The sequence below is a fragment of the Mustelus asterias genome, chromosome 3 (genome assembly GCF_964213995.1).
Source record: "Mustelus asterias chromosome 3, sMusAst1.hap1.1, whole genome shotgun sequence".
In the NCBI taxonomy this organism is placed as follows: domain Eukaryota; kingdom Metazoa; phylum Chordata; class Chondrichthyes; order Carcharhiniformes; family Triakidae; genus Mustelus; species Mustelus asterias.
In genome coordinates this window covers 123548169-123568688 of record NC_135803.1, presented here as the reverse complement: position 1 = coordinate 123568688, position 20520 = coordinate 123548169, and the positions used below count along the sequence as shown (strand labels likewise).

The following is a 20520-nucleotide window of genomic DNA, read 5'->3' as shown; positions in this document are numbered from 1 at the left end:
AAAAATGTTATTTTGGGCAAGATTGAAAAGAACACTAAAATAATAGCTTTATGATTTCACCGGAACCACCATTCAAGAGGACACTCTCCTGCTCGGTTTATATCTATCACCCCGGTAAATAAAGGCATTATTCACATTAGGAGCCAACTCCCTTAAAATGGCGTCAAACCACATGAAATAGTTGATGGTCTAGCCGCTGAAACACTCACCTCTGCATGGTGCTCTTCGTTTTGCTGTAGCACCTCAATAACCAGTTCAGCAAGACGAATTGTATCTTCCAGTTTTTTGGCGGGAGTGACTATCTGTCCTACATTTTCTGTGGTAAATAGTATCAAAAATGAGTAACATAATACAAACTATATTTTCCTCAAGTTTACACTCCCTCTCTTTTAAGAAAGCACTTTCTAATTTTCGGTACGATTATCTTTTAAGTACTTAACCTAATAAATACTTAACAAAACTGTTTTATTGAAAACAAATAGGTAATATATATTACATTGTTTATTCCAGTACAATGCTCCAGCTAGGATTCTATCCAGGTTCAAACTTAAGTTCTGATTTTAAAAATTGTGACAAATCTATGTAAATATACTTGAGGACATTGATGTGGGGGATGAAATCCAATTTCTGTGAAGTCTCGCGTTCCTGTAAATTCTTAAAATTTGCTCTTGGATCCAGTACTATTTTTGGGGGGAATTTGATGGGCGAGTTCCATGAAAACTTCCTCAACCGTTTCAAAAGAAACTTGGGTTAAAAGGGCACCGGTTGCAACAAAGAGCTAGAACACTAAAGGAAAGATCTAATTGGAACACTGTTAGCTGCCAAAAATATATTACTGTACAACACCGTTTACTAAAAGAACTTAAAGTCATCATGCAATATGTTATGCAGCAACACTGTTAGTTTGTGCTGACATTATATTTGTGAATGCTGTGTCCTCCAAATGCTCAACAAAGAAGGCAAAAGTATTACTTTCTAGAATCTGACTTGAAATTCAACAAATCATAAAAAAGGAACAGCAATTTGTTTTTTTATTAGTTTCTATCAGACTGTATTTTTCAAACTAACAAACTCAATATAACCAAGGCAGGTAAAAGAAAATCTTGTTTGAAAGCAACAAATTACAAAAGAAAAATCGAACAACTGAAATAAAAATTGTGACAGTACTTGGTATTTGTTTAGGCATGCCTCTGATTCTCTGACTAAGAATGTTTTGCGACGTTTTTATGGGTGGAAGTGCAGGCGGTGGTTTAGGCCAAGATCGTCGTGCTGTCATGCATGAGTGGAAGAGACAGGTAAAGTAAGCAAGCAGGCGGCCGAATGAGCAATGATACAAGTAACGGAAAACTCATATAAGTGAAAGAAATATCTGCATAGTTATGACAATTCAAGAGGTAATCTTGTTAACTGCTAATTACAGTTGCAACTAGACGTTTCGAAAGATCTCAACAATGCACCGTATAGCAGATATTTTAAGCACAACTCAAGGCGTGAAATTTGTCTCATATTGCAGTCTGAGGATATGCCACAAACCATCAACTTCTCCCTTTTTTGCTGGCATTATTTTAATTTGATCATGTTAAATACTGCAGTTTACTCAAATACTCAACTATACGGTTTTCTTTACAGAAACTATTTGAATTTAGTAATGAAATGGCACAGAAAATCAAAATTCTAAAAATAATTCTATCCTAGAAAACAGTTTTCAAATCTATTGTTAAATCAGGTATTTTGTTCATCATTTACTTATTTGATGTGCATTTTTGTTGTTCATTTTCTCGATGACTGCAATTAGGATCACCAGGGACCCTGTTCAACTCTGTCGAATGGTCAATAATCTAGCAGAATGGATTACTCACACATTGCAGCATCTACTGGTGAGAACAATGAGGTGTTCAGGAGGTTCGACAATGATTGAACAATTTTGCTCCACCAGGTTAACGCCCACGATTTGACTTGGAAGATTAGCTGACATCCCTGTTATGGAGCTTTAAGATAAAGTAGTTTGGAGGGATAAAGATAAGAAGCAGCAATTAATGAATCAATGCTCGCAGCATTTCTGTCCCTTAAAAATGAATAGATCAGTGGATTGGGGAAGGTCCAGGTTTGAGGCTCCAGAGGAAATTATTGCAATAAAAGCCTTAGATTTAGAAACCATTAGAAAAGGGGAAAGGGAAGGAGCTAGTGAGAAATAATTGTAGAAAGGGTAAGGGATATTAAAAAAATGTTAAATCTGGAAATATTAAGGACTAAGAAGGGCAGAACTTTGACCTACTAGTAGCAAATGCCGCTGGTCTTGCTGAAACTTGCAGTGCGTACTATCAACAAGATGCACTGCAGCAATTCATCAAAGATCCTTAGACAGCACCTTCCAAACCCATGACCATCTCCATCTGGAAGGACAAGGGCAGCAAATACATGGGAACACCACCACCTGTAAGTTCCCCTCCAAGCCACTCACCATCCTGACTTGGAAACATATCACCATTCCTTCGCAGTCGCTGGGTCAAAATACTGGAATTCCCCCCCAACGGCATTGTGGGTCAACCCACAGGATGTGGACTGCAGCGTTTCAAGGCGGCGGCTCACCACCACCTTCTCAAGGGCAGCTTAGGGATGGGCAATAAATGCTGGTCAGCCAGCGATGCCCATGTCCCAAGAAAGAATTTTTTAAAAGTTGCATCAATGTCAAAAGAAGTTTAATGACCTAATAATAGTGGATAATGTAACAGAATTGCCACTGCTTCCTTCTTTCAGGCAGCAAAGAAACCCCAAATTCATCACCCTCACTTCTTAAATTGAAAGATATGTTGGCATGCAGAGCATTTTGTGTCAATGACTTTCACTTACAAACTGTGTTCTCTCACCATCTTCTCTGAAACTTAACTGGACCAATCATACTGTGGCTACAATAGCAGCTCAAAGGTGGCTGGAAATTCTGCAGCGAGGAAATTAACCCCCCACCCCCGTCCAGCTCCCAAAAGCCTTCAATGATTTGCAAGGCACAAGTCGGCAGGGTGATGGAATGCCCTCCACTTGGATAAGTGCAATCCAGCAAGTCAAGATGTTCTTCACCATCTTGGACAAAACAGTCTGCTTGACTGGCTTAAACATTCACTCCCTCCACCAACAGAACACAGTGGCAGCAGTGTGTACCATCTACAAAATGCTCGACAACAACTTGTCAAGGCTCTTTCAGCAGCACCTTCCAAACCTGTGACTGCTGTCACTTAGAAGGGCAGCAGTTGCATGCAAACACCACCACCTGCAAGTTCCTCTCCAAGCCGTCTACCATCCTGGTTTGGAACTATATCGCCGTTCCTTCACTGGGTCAAAATCCTGGATCGTTGTAGGAATGAGCAACAAATGCTGGCCTTGCCAGCGATGCTCACATCCCAGGATAGAATTTAATAAGACAAACCTGCAACCCTTTGCATCAATCCCCCATTTACCGTTTTCCCCCAGCACCTCTGCTTTTTACCCTATTAGCTGTCTGCTTGCCAACTGTGAGATATACTTCAGATATTTACCATCATTTAATGCCTTGGGTCTTACTCCAGGAAAACCTGGGAAAGGCAGCAATAGCGGGTGCAAAAAAAGCCATTGTGGCAATTTCCAACAAATTTTCCATTGGCATGGGGAACTTATTTGTTGCTGATTAGAGATAATTTGAACATTAAGAGAATGGAATTATTTTCCATTCAGAAAGTTCAGTGGTCCGGATTATTTTTGTGTCAGTATGACTCGTGAGCCCTGTAAAAATGGGGGGGTGAGACCTGATTCCAGGATTTCTTCTCCTCATGCCTGTTTCTGACAGTTTTCACTGGCATGGGATCAGGATGTGGATAGCCTGCCCACATGCAGTACCTCTGCCCTGTGTTATTACTACAGCGATTGATTATAGAGCTCTGTCCTGAAAATGTAAGTTGACAATTACCAGACTAGAGATCCCAAGCAGTCTTTTCTTCAGTTCTGTATGCCTAAGTGCACTTTTCCCATGGGATATCTAGTGTAATAATTCAAAGTGATTTAAATGTCAACAGTCCTTTCAAAATGAAACAAAATGTTGGCCTACTTTGACAAGACATTTGCTGTGGCTTAGAAAAAAAGACCACCTGATTATTAAGTTTCTATGGACTCCATTGTTTACATTCCTATAGATTTGTAGCTGAGCCCATTATGAATGCTTGGGTGAGCAGCAGAAATTATCTCAGTGGGGGGATGTATAAGAATTTTGATTGATAATATTAAGAGGTTATTAAAGGATTAGCTGCCTTTGATGTGGTTATTGAAATAAATGGTTGTTAGTTTTTGCAAGACTGACTACTTGAAAGGATTTATTTTCTTTCGGAATGGCTTTTCTTTAGAGTTTTGTCAGTATGGTGGGTTTTAAAAAAAATCTGTTCATGGTTTGTGGGTGTTGCTGGCTGGGCCAGCATTTGTTGTCCATCCCTAATTGCCCTTGAACTGAGTGGCTTGCAAGGCCATTTCAGAGGGCATTTAAGAATCAACCACATTGCTGTGGGCCTGGAGGAGGCCAGATTAGGTAAGGTTGGCAGATTTCCTTTCATAAGGAACATTATTGAACCAGATGGGTTTTTATGACAATCAACAATATTTTACTGAATTCAAATTTCACCTTCTGTTGTGGTGGAATTCAAACCCAGGTACCCAGAGGATTGCCCTGGGTCCCTGGATTACTAGTCCAGTGACAATATCACTACGCCACTGCCTTTCCTTGAATGAGACTTTGTTAGAATTTTTTGAATGCCCACTTCAAGACATCCTAAGGTCTGGCCATGTTGGATACTGGGTGAGTGGCTATGGAGGATATATGGGTGCATGTGGGTAAAAGGGGGCATGCGCAATATAAGGGGCATGAGGATTATGAGGGGAATAGAAGGGGCTTGAGGGCATGAGGCAGCAAGGGGGATGAGAATGGCAGTGGATGGGTGGCAGAAAGGGAGTGGGGGGGTGGGGTGGTGGCGGTAAGTGTTTGAGGACCTGACATTCATCTTTAAAACTGGGCCAACGTCCCAGTAAACAGAGACGGGCATTCCAGCCTGCCTGCCTGGCGATATGCTTGCTGCCATTGCACCTCAGGCTTGCCTCTGGAGGCAGTTGTCTCCTGCCTGCCCGGAACAAAAATATGTTGGGTCTGGGCCCTTTTAAAGGAGATGGGTTTTCTTCACTATTACTTAAAGTCTTTGCTAAGAAAGCTCGATTATCATTTCTGGTGCTAGTTGTAGGATTGTATTAATTTCAGTTTTGTCAAAAGTTGAGTGCATCAGAACCACAATTACTACTTCTTCACTAATGCAGAGCATATCAGCTGTTTGTTCCTGATCTTCCTTCTGATCTGCATCACTATGTGCATTTGTGCTGGTATCATAGCATCAACGGCATGGCGATAGGCCCTTCAGCCCAAACTGGTTCCACACCGACCAAGATGCTCATCTAAGCTAACCCCATTTGTTTGCATTTGGCCCACATCCCTCTAAACCTTTCCTATCCATATATCTATCCAAATGCCTTTTAAATGTTGTCAATGTCCCTGCCTCAGCCACATCCTCCGACTGCTCATTCCACATATGTACCACCTTCTGTGTAAAGTAGTTGCTCCTCAGGTTCCCATTAATTCTTTCCCCTCTTAACTTAAACCTGTGCCCTCTAGTTCTCGACTCCCCAACCCTGGGAAAAAGACTGAGTGCATTCACCCTATCCGTGCCTCTCATGATCTTGTACACCTCCATAAGATCACCCCTCAGTCTCTTACGTTCCAAAGAAAAATGTTCCAGCCGGTCCAATCTCTCCTTATAACTCAATCCCTTGAGTCCTGGCAACATCCTTGTAAATCTCTTTTGCACTCTCTCCAGTTTAATAACATCTTTCCTGTAGCAAGGCGACCAAGACTGAACACAATATTCCAGGTGTGGCCTCACCAACGTCCTGTACAACTGCAACATAACTTCCCAACTCCTATACTCAATGCCCTGACTGATGAAGGCTAGCATGCCAAAAGCCTTCTTCATTGCCCTATCTACCTGTGACTCCATCTTTAGAGAACAGTGCACCTGAACTCCAAGGTCCCTCTGTTACACGATACTCCCCAACGTCCCACCATTCACCGTGAAAGTCCTACCTTAATTTGACTTTCCAAAATGCAACACCTCACACTAATTTATATTGAACTCCATTTGCCATTTCTTGGCCCACTGATCAAGATCCTGCTGCAATTTTTGATAACCTTCCTCACTGTCTACAATACCACCTACTTTAGTATCAACTGCAAACTTACTGATCATGCCTTGTATATTCTCATCTAAATTGTTAATTGTTGGTGGAGGGAGTGAATGTTTAAGCCAGTCAAGCAGACTGTTTTGTCCAAGATGGTGAAGAACATCTTGCAAGTTCCTGTCGAATTCCATCAAAATTCACCTTGCTTCAATTTAGAACTTGTACCTGTGGACCAGTTTTGTCCCATTCCATAACTATATTAAAATTAATAGAACTATGGTCACTGGTCCCAAAGTGGTCCCGCACTGTCACCTCAGTCACTTGCTCTGCCCTTTCCCGAGTAGGACCCTTCACACACTGCTTGGGGAAACTTTCCTGAACACACTTTACAAATTCCACCCCATCTAAGCTCTTAACACCATGGAAGTACCAGTCTATGTTCGCAAAATTAAAATCCCTACTATGACAACCCTATTACTCCTGCAAGTCTCCCTAATCTCCCTGCATCTTTGTTTTTCTAATTCTCATTGACTATTTAGGGGCCTATAATACAACCCCGATAAGGTCACCATCTCCTTCTTATTTCTTAGTTCCACCCACAAAGCCTCACTGGATGATCCCTCGGTTATTTCATCTCTGACTACTGCCGTGATGTTCCTCTTTATCAAAAATGCAACTCCCCCTCCTTTTTCCTCCATCTCTATCTCATCTAAAGCACCTGTACCCTGTTTCAGCCATGTTTCAGTTATGGCTATAATATCCCAGTCCCATGTACCTATCCATGCCCTAAGTTCATCAGCCTTACCTGTCGGCCCTCTTGCATTGAAATAGATGCAATTTAATTAAACAGGTTTTCCCCGCTCCCTGCCATGCTCCTGCATATCATGTCTATTCAGCTTGCCGTTGCTGAGTACTGCATCTCCTTTCAGCCCCTCATTTGTCTCCCTGTTGCTGAGAATCCCACTCCTCTGCCAATCAAGTTTAAACCCTCTCTTATAGCACTAGCACATCTGCCCCCCAGGATATCGGTCCTCCTCCAGTTCAGATGCAACCCGTCCCTCTTAAACAGGTCACCTCTGCCCCAGAAGAAGTATCTGGTGCTGAGATTTAAATGTGGCTGCTTCTGATGGTTAACTGTGTTTGGTTCTTTGGAGAGTAGATGGGGCATAATGAATACATTAGTACATGTGCATTTGGTTACTTCACTGATATCGCTTGCACTATTCATGCCCTTTGATAATTCTACTAATGTTTAGAGTTTGTTGTTGCTCTGTAACATCTATGAGTTCTTTTCTTTTGCCTCATTTTAAATTAAATAGTTCCATTTGAATTTCTGTTAGTGAGGTAATGGGCAGTCAAGGCAATAGGGGTACTTTACACTTCATTATTTTACAACTTTAAATTGCTGAGAATCTTGAGTTACAGCAGCTGTGTGCCAACATCATTGTTTAACATGTCATTAATGAGCCCGGGACACAGTCTGGGCTCACTTTACCTTAGTCCAATCGTCGGTGGGACTGGAAGTCAGTTTTGCCTCCCAGGTGGTCAGAGGCAGGGCTGGGCAGTGTCCATGAAACAGTGCCCACTGGACACCTTGGCACTGCCAGCCTGGCACACTGGCAGTGCCAAGGGGGCAGGGCCCAAGGGGCGAGGCGGAGAGAGGTCCGTAGGAGGGGAGGAAAGGGGAGGACTCCACAGGAGAGGGGTTGATTCGCGGGGGCAGCAATCGGAGGGTGGGAGCGGCGATCAAGGAATAATAGTGGCTATCGGGGGGGGGTTGTGGCTGGGCGGCGAGCGGGGGGGGGGGGGGGGGGGGGCGCAATCAGCCTGGGCAGCGATCAGGGGAGGGCGGTTATGGGGTGGCAGGGAGTGACAGATCTCCGAGTATACTGTGTACACAGTATCCTGGGAGATCGGGGTGCCTGCGTAAGGGCACTCCTAGAGCCCAGCAGCCGGCCTCACAAGCGAGCTGAGACTCTACCCCCCTCCACTGGCAATGTTCAAATTATGGTCTCTGTACTGCACAGGTAGCGGAAATTACCATTACCTACCTCGCTGAAAGAAATGTACATATAGAATTTTTTTGAGAACATTCCATATCTTTATCATAGAAATCATAGAAACCCTACAGTGCAGAAGGAGGCCATTAGGCACATCAAGTCTGCACTGACAACAATCCCACCCAGGCCCTATCCCCGCTTAGTTACCCTGCTAATCCCTCTAACCTATCACATCCTGGTACACTAAGGATTAATTTAGCATGTCCAATCAACCTAACCCGCACATCTTTGGACTGTGGGAAGAAACCGGAGCACCCGGAGGAAACCCACGCAGACACGGGGAGAATGTGAAAACTTCACACAGACAGTGACCCAAGTTGGGAATCGAACCCAGGTTCCTGGAGCTGTGAGGCAGCAGGGCTCACCACTGTGCCACCGTGTCGCCCTCACCCCCGTGCATTAATATAATTGATTAGTTATATTTGTAAGGCAGAACATTTTTATTGGAGGGAATATTTTCTTTTTGCTTTGACATTGTGATTGGAAGTATTTTTAGCATTTCTTCTTTCTGGTTTTAGCAGTTTAGTAGGGCTTGGGTTAAAACGTGTTGAGGATTTGACTTTGTTTGTAACTGTTCTGTACCTGAAGGAAATGTATAACTTGTTTGCAATGGAATGTAAACTCTGGAGGGTCGAGGAAACACTTGCCTTTAGTTCATTTGCCTCCAGTTACAGAGGTGGGGTGACGCATGATGACTTGTACCTCCAGCCAATGGAAGAGGTGAATTTGGATTGTTTCCAAATTAGGGATCCCGGAATAATGAGAATTAGGGATATAAATTGGAAAATTGGAATCCTTGTTAGCACAATGTTACCATAGCTTCTAGACCCTTCTCGACAAAGTACATGACTTCAAAGTCAGAGAAAGTCATTGCCTGTGTTGTTGACAATGCTCAAGGACTCCTAGGAACTTGAGGAATGAGAAAATTTCATGTTGTCTTCACTGCTTTGTGTTAGATACAGGTGAAATCTTGCTAAATAAATTCTGCTTGATTTATAAATAGTAGTTATTGTACCTTGTTAGGTCAAGCAGGGCTGAGGACCCAAGTGTTAGAAATTAAGAAATCGGAATGTCAAAATTTTAATTAGACGTGTTTTACACCTCAAAAATCTATAATTTTTTGTTTAAAACTGCAGGGGTGGGGGGGGGGTGTCAGGACTGCTGAGGGGTTTGGGGCCAGCAATGCGAGGGTCGCGAGGCTGGCCGGTAATCGAGCTAGCCAGCAATCGGGGGGCCGTCAGTGCGGGGCCACTGTGCCTCGCCACCTAGTTTTTAACGATATTCAGCTGGTGGCCTTTGCAGTGCACAGAGTGTGGGAGATTTTTCTCTGAACTCCCACTGAAAAAACCAGCGTGAATTACTCCAGTTTTCACACAAATGCGACACTTCCGGCCCCAAGTGGTGCAGTAAGGCAGACTTTTGTCTGTTTCCATAACTAGTAATTCCTGGACTGGTTTCAAGGCTGTCATGATGTGGAGATGCCAGCATTGGACTGGGGTAAACACAGAAAGAGGTCTAACAACACCAGGTTAAAGTCCAACAGGTTTATTTGATAGCAAAAGCCACTAGCTTTCGGAACAGTTGTGTTTGTGTCTTTGTGCCCTGTTTGTGATCAGAACTCCCACCCTGGTGTTGTTAGACTTCAAGGCTGTCGCCAGGGGCTTATATCTGGAGGATTCCACTCCGCATCAAGCATGACTGACCAGGAATCTCTCCCACTCGTATCACCAGCAACCGGCACATTTGGAAGGATTACAGGTTGACACACTCAACCTACTTGACTGCATTATGAACATACCCTTCCTTGGCCGTCAAGTCCTGGACTCAAACTCAAAGCTTTTGGCTCAGAGGTAGGAATCACAGACAATATGAACAAGATTTTTCATATTTCTGGCTGGTGGATGAAATCTATACCTTGCTAAGGGTGCAGAACAAATCTATTTCATTGCAAAAGTCACAGGAAGTCTGGGGTTGTGAAGGCTGTCATGTAATCCTGTCTTCTTCCTAAGTGTGGCTGACGGAGCCCATTGCTGAAATTATCTTTGTGATGTTATCCATGAACAATAACTTCTATCACTATTCTGTATTCCACATGTTCCTTCTTTGACGTCTCAAAACTCCTAATGCACAAGTGGCTTAATTGTTGCTTCCAAAGCACAAATATGTCCTTTTACGTTTCTGTTTATTCATTGCCTTTATAAATTTGCAATCTTACACTTCCCTCTAACCAATGTGACACCTTGTCAATTTCATTTGTGATTCCATTAGATGTTTGGACAACATGGGGCGGGATTCTCCAACCGCGCTCATCTCAAAACCAGAGAATTCACCCGAGGTCAATGTACCTTGGCATGGTTCCCCCCCCCCCCCCCCACCCCCCCACCGCCCCCCCTCCGCCCGCTACATTCCTGTGGCGGGCACAACGGGAGAATTCCGGCCATGCTTAATGTCTCATTTCTCCAAACTGGAGTATATCAAGACCCATATCAGTGATCAAAATCTGATTTTTTTAATGTGCTACATTATGCAAGGCTAAGTTATTACTGATTTCAATATTCAGGACCTCAGCATATTGGGCCTATGATGGAAGTCCCAAATGGCTTATTTAACAAGAAATAAGGTATTAATTGTTAGTTTAAGCAGTAGATTTTTGGGAGAAGCAAAAATACTTTGTATTGGAACAAACATTGACAGGAGATATTGGTTTAGGGCAAACAAAGTTTGGTTAAAGAGGAAGGTTTTAAGTAGTCTCTAAGGTGGAGAGAGAGGTGGAGAAAAAGAGTGAGTTAGGAATGGAATTCCAGAACTCAGGATGTGCAGCTGAAGGCGTATCTATCAATGGAAGGAGAAGGCTGCCCATGACAAGCAAAGTGAACAACTTTACGCATTAAGTAACTTTTTAAATTTTCACAGGATGTGGGTGCTGCTAGCTAGGCCAATATTTATTGCCCATCCTTAATTTCCTTTTAGATGGTGGTGATGAGCTGCCTTCTTGAACCATTGCAATTTCAGTGGTGCAGGTACACCCACAGTGCTGTTAGGGATGGAGTTCCAGGCTTTTGACCCAGCAACACTGAAGGAACGACAATATATTTCCAAGTCAGCATGGCAAGTAGCTTTGAAGGGAACTTGCAGGTGGTGATGAGTCTTCTGCCCGTGTCCTCTGAGGTGGTAGAGGTCACGGATTTGGAATATGCTGTTGAAGAAGCTTTGATGAGTTGCTGCAATGCATTTTGTAGATGGGACTGCTGCCACTGTGGTGGAGGGAGTGGATGTTGCAGGGCGATGGGGTGCCAATCAACAGATGTCTTTGTAGCAGATGCTGTTGAGCTTCTTGCATGTTGTTGGAGCTGCAGTCATCCAGGCAAGCGAACAGCATTCCATCACACTTCTGACTTGTGCCTTGTAGATGGTGGGCAGGCTTTGGAAAGTCAGTAGGTGAGTTACTCTCCGCAGAATTCCAAGCCGCTGACCTGGCCACAGTATTTATATGGCTAGTCCAGTTCAGTTTCTGGTGAGTGGTAGTCCCCAGGATATACAGATCGTGGGGGATTCACGATGGTAATGCTATTGAATGTCAAGGGGAGATGGTTGGATTCACTCTTGTCGGTGATAATCATTGCCTGGCATTTGTGTGGTGTGAATGTTACTTGCCATTTATCAGTCCAAAACTGAATGTTGCCCAGGTCTTTCTGCATATGGGCACAGACAGCTTTAGAATCCGAGGAGTTGTGAATGCTGTTGAACATTGTGCAATCAACAGCGAACATCCCCATTTCTGACTGTATGATGGAGGAAATACCATTGATGAAGCAGCTGAAGATGGTTGGGCCTAGGACACTACCCTGAGGAACTCCTGCAGTGATGTCCTGGAGCTGAGACTATTGAGCTCTCACAACCACAATCACCTTCCTTTGTGCTGGGTACGACTCCATCCAGCAGAGACTTTCCCCCCTGATTCCCATTGGCCCCAGTTTTGCTCAGGCTCCTTGATGCCACTCTCGGTCAAATGCTACCTTGATGCCAAAGGCAGTCACTTGCTGCATGCAGCTCTTTTGTCCATGTTTGGGCTAAAGCTATAACACGGTCTGGAATGCAATGGCCCTGATGGAACCCAAATTGAGTGTCAGTGAGCAGGTTTTTTCTGAGTAACTACAATACATAAAAGATCCCAGTACAAAAGCTGCTTATGAAGTGTCCTGTACAATAATGACTTCAATATTTTAAACTATATATTGATCAAAATACCTGATTTAACATCTTTAGAGATAAGTTGAACTGTTCACATGCACTGTTAAAGAAGACCAAGGTAAACTCCTCGCCTTATTCTCTATCATTGTAATATAACATCTGAGCCTCTGAGGAAACAGAATACAAATAATGGGGTGGGGGGGGGGGGGTGGGATTTTCTGGCCTCCCTGCTGCATGCTTCTTGCGGCAGGAGGTGGCATGCTGTTCGCCAGGATTTTCTGATCCCGCTGCCGTCAATGGGATTTCCCATTGACTGTACCCCATGCCCGCTGGGAAACCCCGTGGCGGGGTGCACTGTCGGCAGGACCAGAAGATACCTGCCAGCCGTAACATTATGGCCAATGTTTGCAAATGGTTTCTCATAATAGCTGCAACATTTTCAAAATCATAAATTAGGTATCCTTCTAATTTCTACTGATCTCTATCAAAGTTTGGGGTAGATTAATTTAGGGATTAACTCCAATGGCAAGAATAAATTCTGATATATGAATCATAGAAATCCAGACCAGAAGGTCATCCTAACTTTAATACACTGTGGTTAAGTTGATTAAATTGAAAATCCGTATGTTAAGCAATCTCAATGAAATGTAACGTGGGTTTTTATAGGATGAAATATCACAATGAACCAGGTATGGCAGTAGTCACTAGGTTTTGATACCAGCACAAAAGTATTTTGTCTACCGTTTTACAATAATGCTTCTGTGTGGCATCTTGGGACAGTTTACTGAGTTAAAGGCGCGAAATAAATGCAAGCATTTTGTTGATTTGAACTGTGTTCCTGGATTCCTCCTTTATTTCTGATTTCGACAGAGAAAGGTACGGACTTGTAACAGCAGCTTGGACTTTTTCCCCTTGGCTCTGACAGACTTTTGCTTCTATCTTTTGCCAAAGTAGCCAAAATGTTCATCACCATGGTGATGTCAAATTAACAATGGCAGTATGTCATACAAAAATGTTTTTAAAAATTCATTTGTGGGACATGGGTGTCGCTGGCTGGCCAGCATTTATTGCCCATCCCTAGTTGCCTTTGGAAGGCAGTTGAGTCAACCACATTGCTATGCTCTGGAGTCACATTTAGGCCAGACCAGGTAAGGACGGCAGATTTCCTCCCCTAAAGGACATTAGTGAACCAGATAGGTCTTGCCAACAATCAACAATGGTTTCACGGTCATCAATAGATTCTTAATTCCAGATTTTTAAAAAATTGAATTCAAATTCTACCATCTGCCGTGGGGGGATTCGAACCTGGGTCCCCAGAACATTAGCTGAGTTTCTAGATTAATAGTCTATCGCCTCCCCTTATTTTATATATATAATTATACAAAGATATATTTCACAGGAATTTAACATTAAAGACATCTTTCCTCTATCAATTTACATTTTGCTGTATTTATAATATCAGCCATATTTGTACTGTTCCTGACTTAATGGCAATGAAAGTATACAGCCATGCTCTGCCAATGGGGTTCCAATCTCTGGCTATGATCTCACAAAGATATTTGGAGTCAGAAAAAAGTCACTTCACTGTGCCTGATTAATATGGGCACTTGCAAAAGGAGGGGGCTGGGGCATGGGGCTTTTCTCAGCTGCTGTTAGCCTGCTAATGTAACTAACTACTTGACTATCCTCATGGAGCCCACGAACTTAACTAAAAAAGTTAAAGATAGTATTAAACTTAAAGAATTACACAGAGGGTGGTGGGTGCTGGAACTCACTGCTGGGGGAGGTAGTGGATTCAAATACAATAGTGACTTTTAAGAGGCGTCTGGACAATTTTAAGGGGCGTCTCGCTCATTTACGACACAGATGAGGAAAACATTTCTCTCTCAGAGGGTTGGAATTCTCTTCCTCAAAAGGCAGTTGAGCCAGACCCTGTGAATATCTTTACGGCAGAAGTAGATAGATTCATGATAAGCAAGGGGTGAAATTTATTGGGGTGAGTCAATTGAGGTTAAGATTAGATCAACAATGATCTTATTGAACGTAGGAGCAGGCTCAAGGGGCCAAGTGGCCTACTCTTGCTCCTAATTCATATGTTCTTATGTCCTACTTAGAAGGAGGGGTGAGAGCAATACTTTTGCTAGTAGCAAGGCCTGGACCCTCAGATGAGCCCTCCTTATACTACTGAAGCTCTCTTCATGTCACTAAGCCAACCTACATGCCGAATCCAAGTCTGAGGGTCTGTACTAACAGGCCTCAATGAAAAGTTACAGCCCATAATTGTGTTCAGCTCATCTGGTCTCGAGTTCCTTCTACTGAACTTCTGACTGGTTTATGCTGAAACCAAAGACTTTGTGTTCAAGAAGGGAATTAGGGATGAACCAGGTAATTACAGACCAGTGAGTCTAACAGCAGAGGGAGGGAAATTATTGTAAAAAATTCTAAAGGACAGGATTAATTGCCACTTGGAGAGACAAAGATTAATCAGGGATAGTCAGCATGGCTTTGTTAGGGGGAAGATCATGTCTAACAAATTTGATTGAAATTTTCAAGGAGGTGACTGGGTGTGTAGATGAGGGCAGTGCAGTTGATGTAGTCTTTTTCACCCAGAGGATGGTGGTAATCTGGAACACTCTGCCTGAAAGGGTGATAGAGATGGGAACCCCCACAACATTTGAGAAGCATTTAGGTGAGCTCTTGAACAAGAGATCACAGGTACAGGTTGCGAGGTGGTGGATTTAAAACTGAGATGAGGAGGAGCTACTTCTCGCAGACGATGATGAATTTGTGGAACTCGCTGCCCCATAATGCGGTGGAGTCTGAATCACTGAATAGTTTCAAGAGGGAGATAGACATATTTCAATTAAAAAAAGGGAAATAGGGATATGGGGAACAGGTCGGGAGGTGGATTTGAGACCAGGGAGAGTTCAGCCATGATCTGATTGAATGGTGGAGCAGGCTCAAAGGGCTGAATTTGCCTACTTCTGCTCCTAATTCCTATGTTAAATTGCCATAGCATACAAGGCTATGGACCAAGTGCTGAAAATGGGATTAGAATAGATGTACTTACAGCAACACAATGAGCCAAAGAACCTTTTTATTGTGCTGTAAAATGCTTTGCCTCATGACTTACAACTGAAACTCCACAGCTACACTCGGTGATGACTGGCTTTGGTTAATATCTACAAATGGTACAATTTACACTTAATCCCAGATGAAAAAACAAGCATGGTGCTCTCTCAGTTCCTTATTATAGCCTTTATATTAAAATGCTTTCGAAATGTTTTTGACTGATTGCCCTAATCATGTAACGAATTTCTTAATTCCTGTCCTAAAGTAAGATCTAATATTACCAGAGCTTTCTAGTCTAACTGTTAATGATGCTATTGCAGAATGGTTCTTCATGAATCTATAATTCACTGATGTAGGTTATGTACAGACTGTTTTGCTTTAAAGGTAACTTGGGAATTTTAACAATCTATACCCACAACTGGAAGGAGAATTTCCTTGGCTCAGATGATACATACATCTTTACTATGATTCAGAGAAGAGGCAAAGAACCTTAAAAACTAATGTCAGTAAAACAAAACACAACTGAAACAAGCTTCTCTTCTTGCACAGGTCAAACATTACACTGTACAGAAGACTACCCTGAGATCTGTGCACATAAATGCATTAAATGGAGATCTACAATAAAAATAACATTGCAAGTTGCACCCTCTCCAGAGCTATGTTTCAGGGTATATCTGTTCACAGTGATATGGAAGTTGAGACAGTTCAAGTTATTTACAAACAAATAGCAAAGATGTGGTGCTCTTCATTGTAAGAAATATCATGTTCATTATTTGCATGTGTAAATGAGAATTCTATACCCAATTTATAGTTGGACTGCTCTCAGTAATAAAATTAATTGTTTTAACATGTGGCAACTGGAAGATTTAGGAACACAAGTTATTGAATGATTAGTAAAATTTCACATTGAAGATAGCTAAAGTTGCTACTGCCAATTTGATAACTGAAACACAATTTGATGTCCCTTAATTTTTAATTTACTTTAATTTTTCCCGACATAAAAAACTCTGAAGATGATGTAACTTGCAAACTAATTGAAATCCTGATTGTTTACTTCTAAAGCTGTAAAGTTGTTGTCTACTAATACTATTCCATCTCTATAGACAGCACAAATTAACTCCTTAAGTGTGGCTACCCCAGAGACTCATTAAATATTAATTGAGCCTGCTGAAGAGCACCTCAGAAGAAGCTAGGCTGCTCAAATTTACTTTCAAATGATAGAAATAATCTAATGATATTGTCCTACTACATTAAGATGTAGAATACAATAGTTCACCTGGATCCTTTTGATTGTCTATATGAAAGAGAGAGCAACAAGGAGAGAAAGGGAGAAAAACAAGACAAATATGCACGATTAATGAGCAAGTGAACCAAAAGCTACACTCTAGATGTGTGGCACCAATGACTTGCAAAGAGTTTGCCCAATGCCTCTAACTCCCCTCAACAGAATGGATCTACTATAAAGGCCTTCCACGCAAAGGGCGATACTGGTGCACCACACAAATGGACAGTCAGCAATTAAGATTCTGAGATGAAGGCAAGCAATGGGCTCAAGATAGAAGTGAATCACTGAATCCTAAAATGAAAAAAAATCAGATGATCCATCAGCAGCTTGAAATTGAGAAGAGATTAAGGTGTGTCAAAAGAACATGTATGTATATGATTGTATTTGTTTAATTAGTCACAGACAAGACAGACTAAGGTTAAAATATCCACACAAATCTAACAGAATGCCTTTATTAACAGTGAATAAACAGCCCATTTCTCACGGCCAGTTCCGTGATACTGGCTAGATATGCGAGTCCTGGCTTTGTATAGTGTACCAATGACAAGTGCTTACAACTCAGGAATACACAGAAGCAAAGTAAAAATGCATTCAAGTCACAGACAATAACAATAACTTAAAAATTTACAGATATTTTGAGTTCATCACAAACAATGGGCCATGTGTAAAAACCTGGTGGAGGTCAAAAGCTGGACTTCAAACATTCGAGATCACAAACAGAAGCAACAGACAAGGAGGCTGAGGGAGGAAAAATGCAAGAGTGGGATTGGTCAGGGACTGGCATTGACTGGCGTTAAAATCATGTCAACAGAAAGAGCGAGAGACAGTGTGGAAAGGATGTGATAAGTACTCACGAATGGTTAAATCCATCACTTGAGAGGCCAAGCAGAAGACAGGATGCTCATACATTTCTCTGTTTTTCCCTATAAAAGAGGATTTGGGCATGCAAGAAGCTTAGGTCAGAAGTAAAGAGATCATAGGTCAGAGGAAAATTATATTAGGTCAGAAAGAATAAAAAAGCTTTGGTGTTGTTTGGGATATTCATTGGACGGCAGAAAAAGATATTTAAATTTATAAATTATTCAGGTTTAACCATTCAGCATGCTCATGAGTCACAAAAGAAGCTGTGACCATGATTTTGACAAATCTCTTCAGATTTTGTAATCTGTTAATGATAAAACATAATGAATAAAGGAAAACAGAATTTTGTTGATTTAGGCTACAAGATACTAAATGCAGATGCTTTTAGTATCTACACCACTCTCAGGTATTTCTTCATAGGCATAGTCGTAAGCACTTTCCCATCTAGTTGATACTTCCACAGTTAGGCCATCATTGTACTAATAAGATGCTTTTTTGATTTCAATTGATTACATGGTAAGCTATATTGTCAAAAGGATGCCAACTATAGCCAATTCAACTTTGAATAAAATCCTTGCTTGTTAATAATGAAACAACAGGGAACAAAACATGCTGGCCTACTTTAAAACTTCAGGCAGTGTATTTGAGCTATTTTCAATAAAGTACTGAATGGATTATGCCCATGTAAGGAAGCCTGATACATGCAGTTGGTGAATGCTGGGTTGCTGAGACCACAATCCCTGCATGCTGGCCACTAAGTACTTCTACAGCCACTTTTTTAGCAATATAAAAAAGTGACTAAGTCAATAAACAGGAAAGGAGAGAAGCAGAAAAGAACAGGTAGTGCAGAATGAATTACTTCTCTGAACAAAGAGCTGGAAAAAAAGTGTTTGGTTGCTTCATAGTATTCCCAGACCTAAAAGTCACAGTGCAAAAGAGGGTACATTAACGGAACCAGAAAGAATTGAGGCACAAAAGGGAAATAATCAAAGACTATGGGATCTACACTGGAATTGAATGCATTTTTACTTACACATACCGATCTTGTGCTCAAGCTTACTAGAAATGCACTCAGCTTTGCCTAAACTTGCAGAGAACTGCAGATCTCAGCAGCTAAATAAGAATCTAACATTTCCAAACAATAAAAAATATATTAGTTTGTTTACATTATTCCACAACTTTGTGACTGACAAAACTATAAGAAATATAATTTTGAACCTCAACATATCAAAATAAACTAAACTTCAAATTCTCCACCTATCTTTCAAAGTGTTGTTACAAAATGTCTTTAGTGCCCAATTCTTAACTCAAGCATTTACACTATTTGCTGCCTAAGTAATTCTAATCAATGAAACCTCTCCTTTTAGTACACAGGTAACTTTGTGACAACAACCAGACAAAAGAATAACATCAGCTTACAAAATATACAAAGCGACTTGCATCTTTCAGCAGCTCTTCACACACTTTTACCCTTCAAAAATTAGAAGTTTCCATAAAGACACAATTACGGCTGATTGGCATTGGATGAATCATTCTACAGATCTTAACACTAAGAGATATTACAGTTTCATTTTTATCTAGGTTCAGGTCTGTTTAACTGGCAGCAATGTCTTCCTCTTATCAACCACAAGAAACTAGTGATTCACCTGTTCAAACTGTTGACCTGTAATGGTGAAAGCGAGGGAGTGAGGATAGACTGGTCAAATATCAAAATCAATTTGAAGCGTGTCAGTTGTTAAGAACATTTGTAAACCAAAATGAAAATGTATCAGTATATCAGGACTATAGCACAAGATCAAATGCCACTTTCATATCTTGCTTTGAAAGTAAAATAAAATAGACCCTCCCCATCTTCACATCAACAATATACAAATTCACAAAATCCTGTCGAATAGGAGGCTAAACATCTGTGAATATAGCAAACATAAACAAATCAAACATGAACTTGACTTCAACAGACACTATGCTAAATTATTATTGTACAGACAATACTTATTAGACAGATTTGAATTAGAAAACACAAATCAAACTTTCCATTTTTCAAAAAATATTCTCTCTCATGTCTTTGGATGTTTAAATGTTTTAGAGTGAATTTCCATTAAGTACTCCAACACAATTGATGGAACTTCGGTGGGAAAATTACAAAAATTCTGGAAAAACAGTGGAAATAGTGTAATTCTGGGGTTCCACCACTCCTTCACTGAAGGTATGACAGAAAAGTGGGAGTAGCCAGAAATTCACTCCCTTTGTATTTAATTCTCTTCCCTTCTCATTTATTTTACTCTATCCAACTGCTGACATGACCATGGATGGGAGGTTGGGTGATCCTGTCCCAGACCACCAGCAATATGTTCTCTAATGTGGCCCCGAACATAATGTTTGATTGTGGCCTGCAGATCTCTCCCTGCCCTGTCTTAGTCTGTTTTTGAGATTGTGCCTTCCTCTTTACTTGACGACAACATAATTCAAATCAGGAACTCCGCATGTAATGGAAGACAAACCTATGCTTTTTCGCTGTGTGGCACTGTGCATTAATGCTCCAATACAATGCAACACCATAATAAGATCTTCCATATTTCTGACATTCTTGGACATGAACGTAACAGTAATGTTAATGTTCTGCCTTATCTTACTACGCAGCACAATGTAACTGGCAGCCCGTTGGAACCCTTTCAAATTCCAGTGATGGTATAGAAAAAGCTTACCTTCTTTTCATACATGCTGGTCATAATAAAATGTTGCTTAAAATCTACTCGAGATTTCTGTTTTTGTTGCATAATGTATCTGGTAATGAAGGTCACTTTCTTTAGAGAT

At 41.5% G+C, this 20520-nt stretch overlaps 1 protein-coding gene across 2 annotated transcripts in view; it reads right to left on the bottom strand.

The window, feature by feature from the left end:
• Nucleotides 1–20520, bottom strand: part of cadpsa (Ca2+-dependent activator protein for secretion a) — a 511252-nt gene that overhangs the window by 126915 nt on the left and 363817 nt on the right. The window contains exons 17-19 of one of the 2 annotated variants that reach the window (XM_078209519.1): nt 17671–17768; nt 16837–16843; nt 210–316 (exon numbers count right to left, since the gene is read on the bottom strand). In XM_078209519.1, coding sequence (XP_078065645.1) covers nt 210–316; nt 16837–16843; nt 17671–17768 — 212 coding nt within the window. The remainder of the gene's footprint in view (nt 1–209; nt 317–16836; nt 16844–17670; nt 17769–20520) is intronic. The other variant, XM_078209518.1, reaches the window with a different exon arrangement.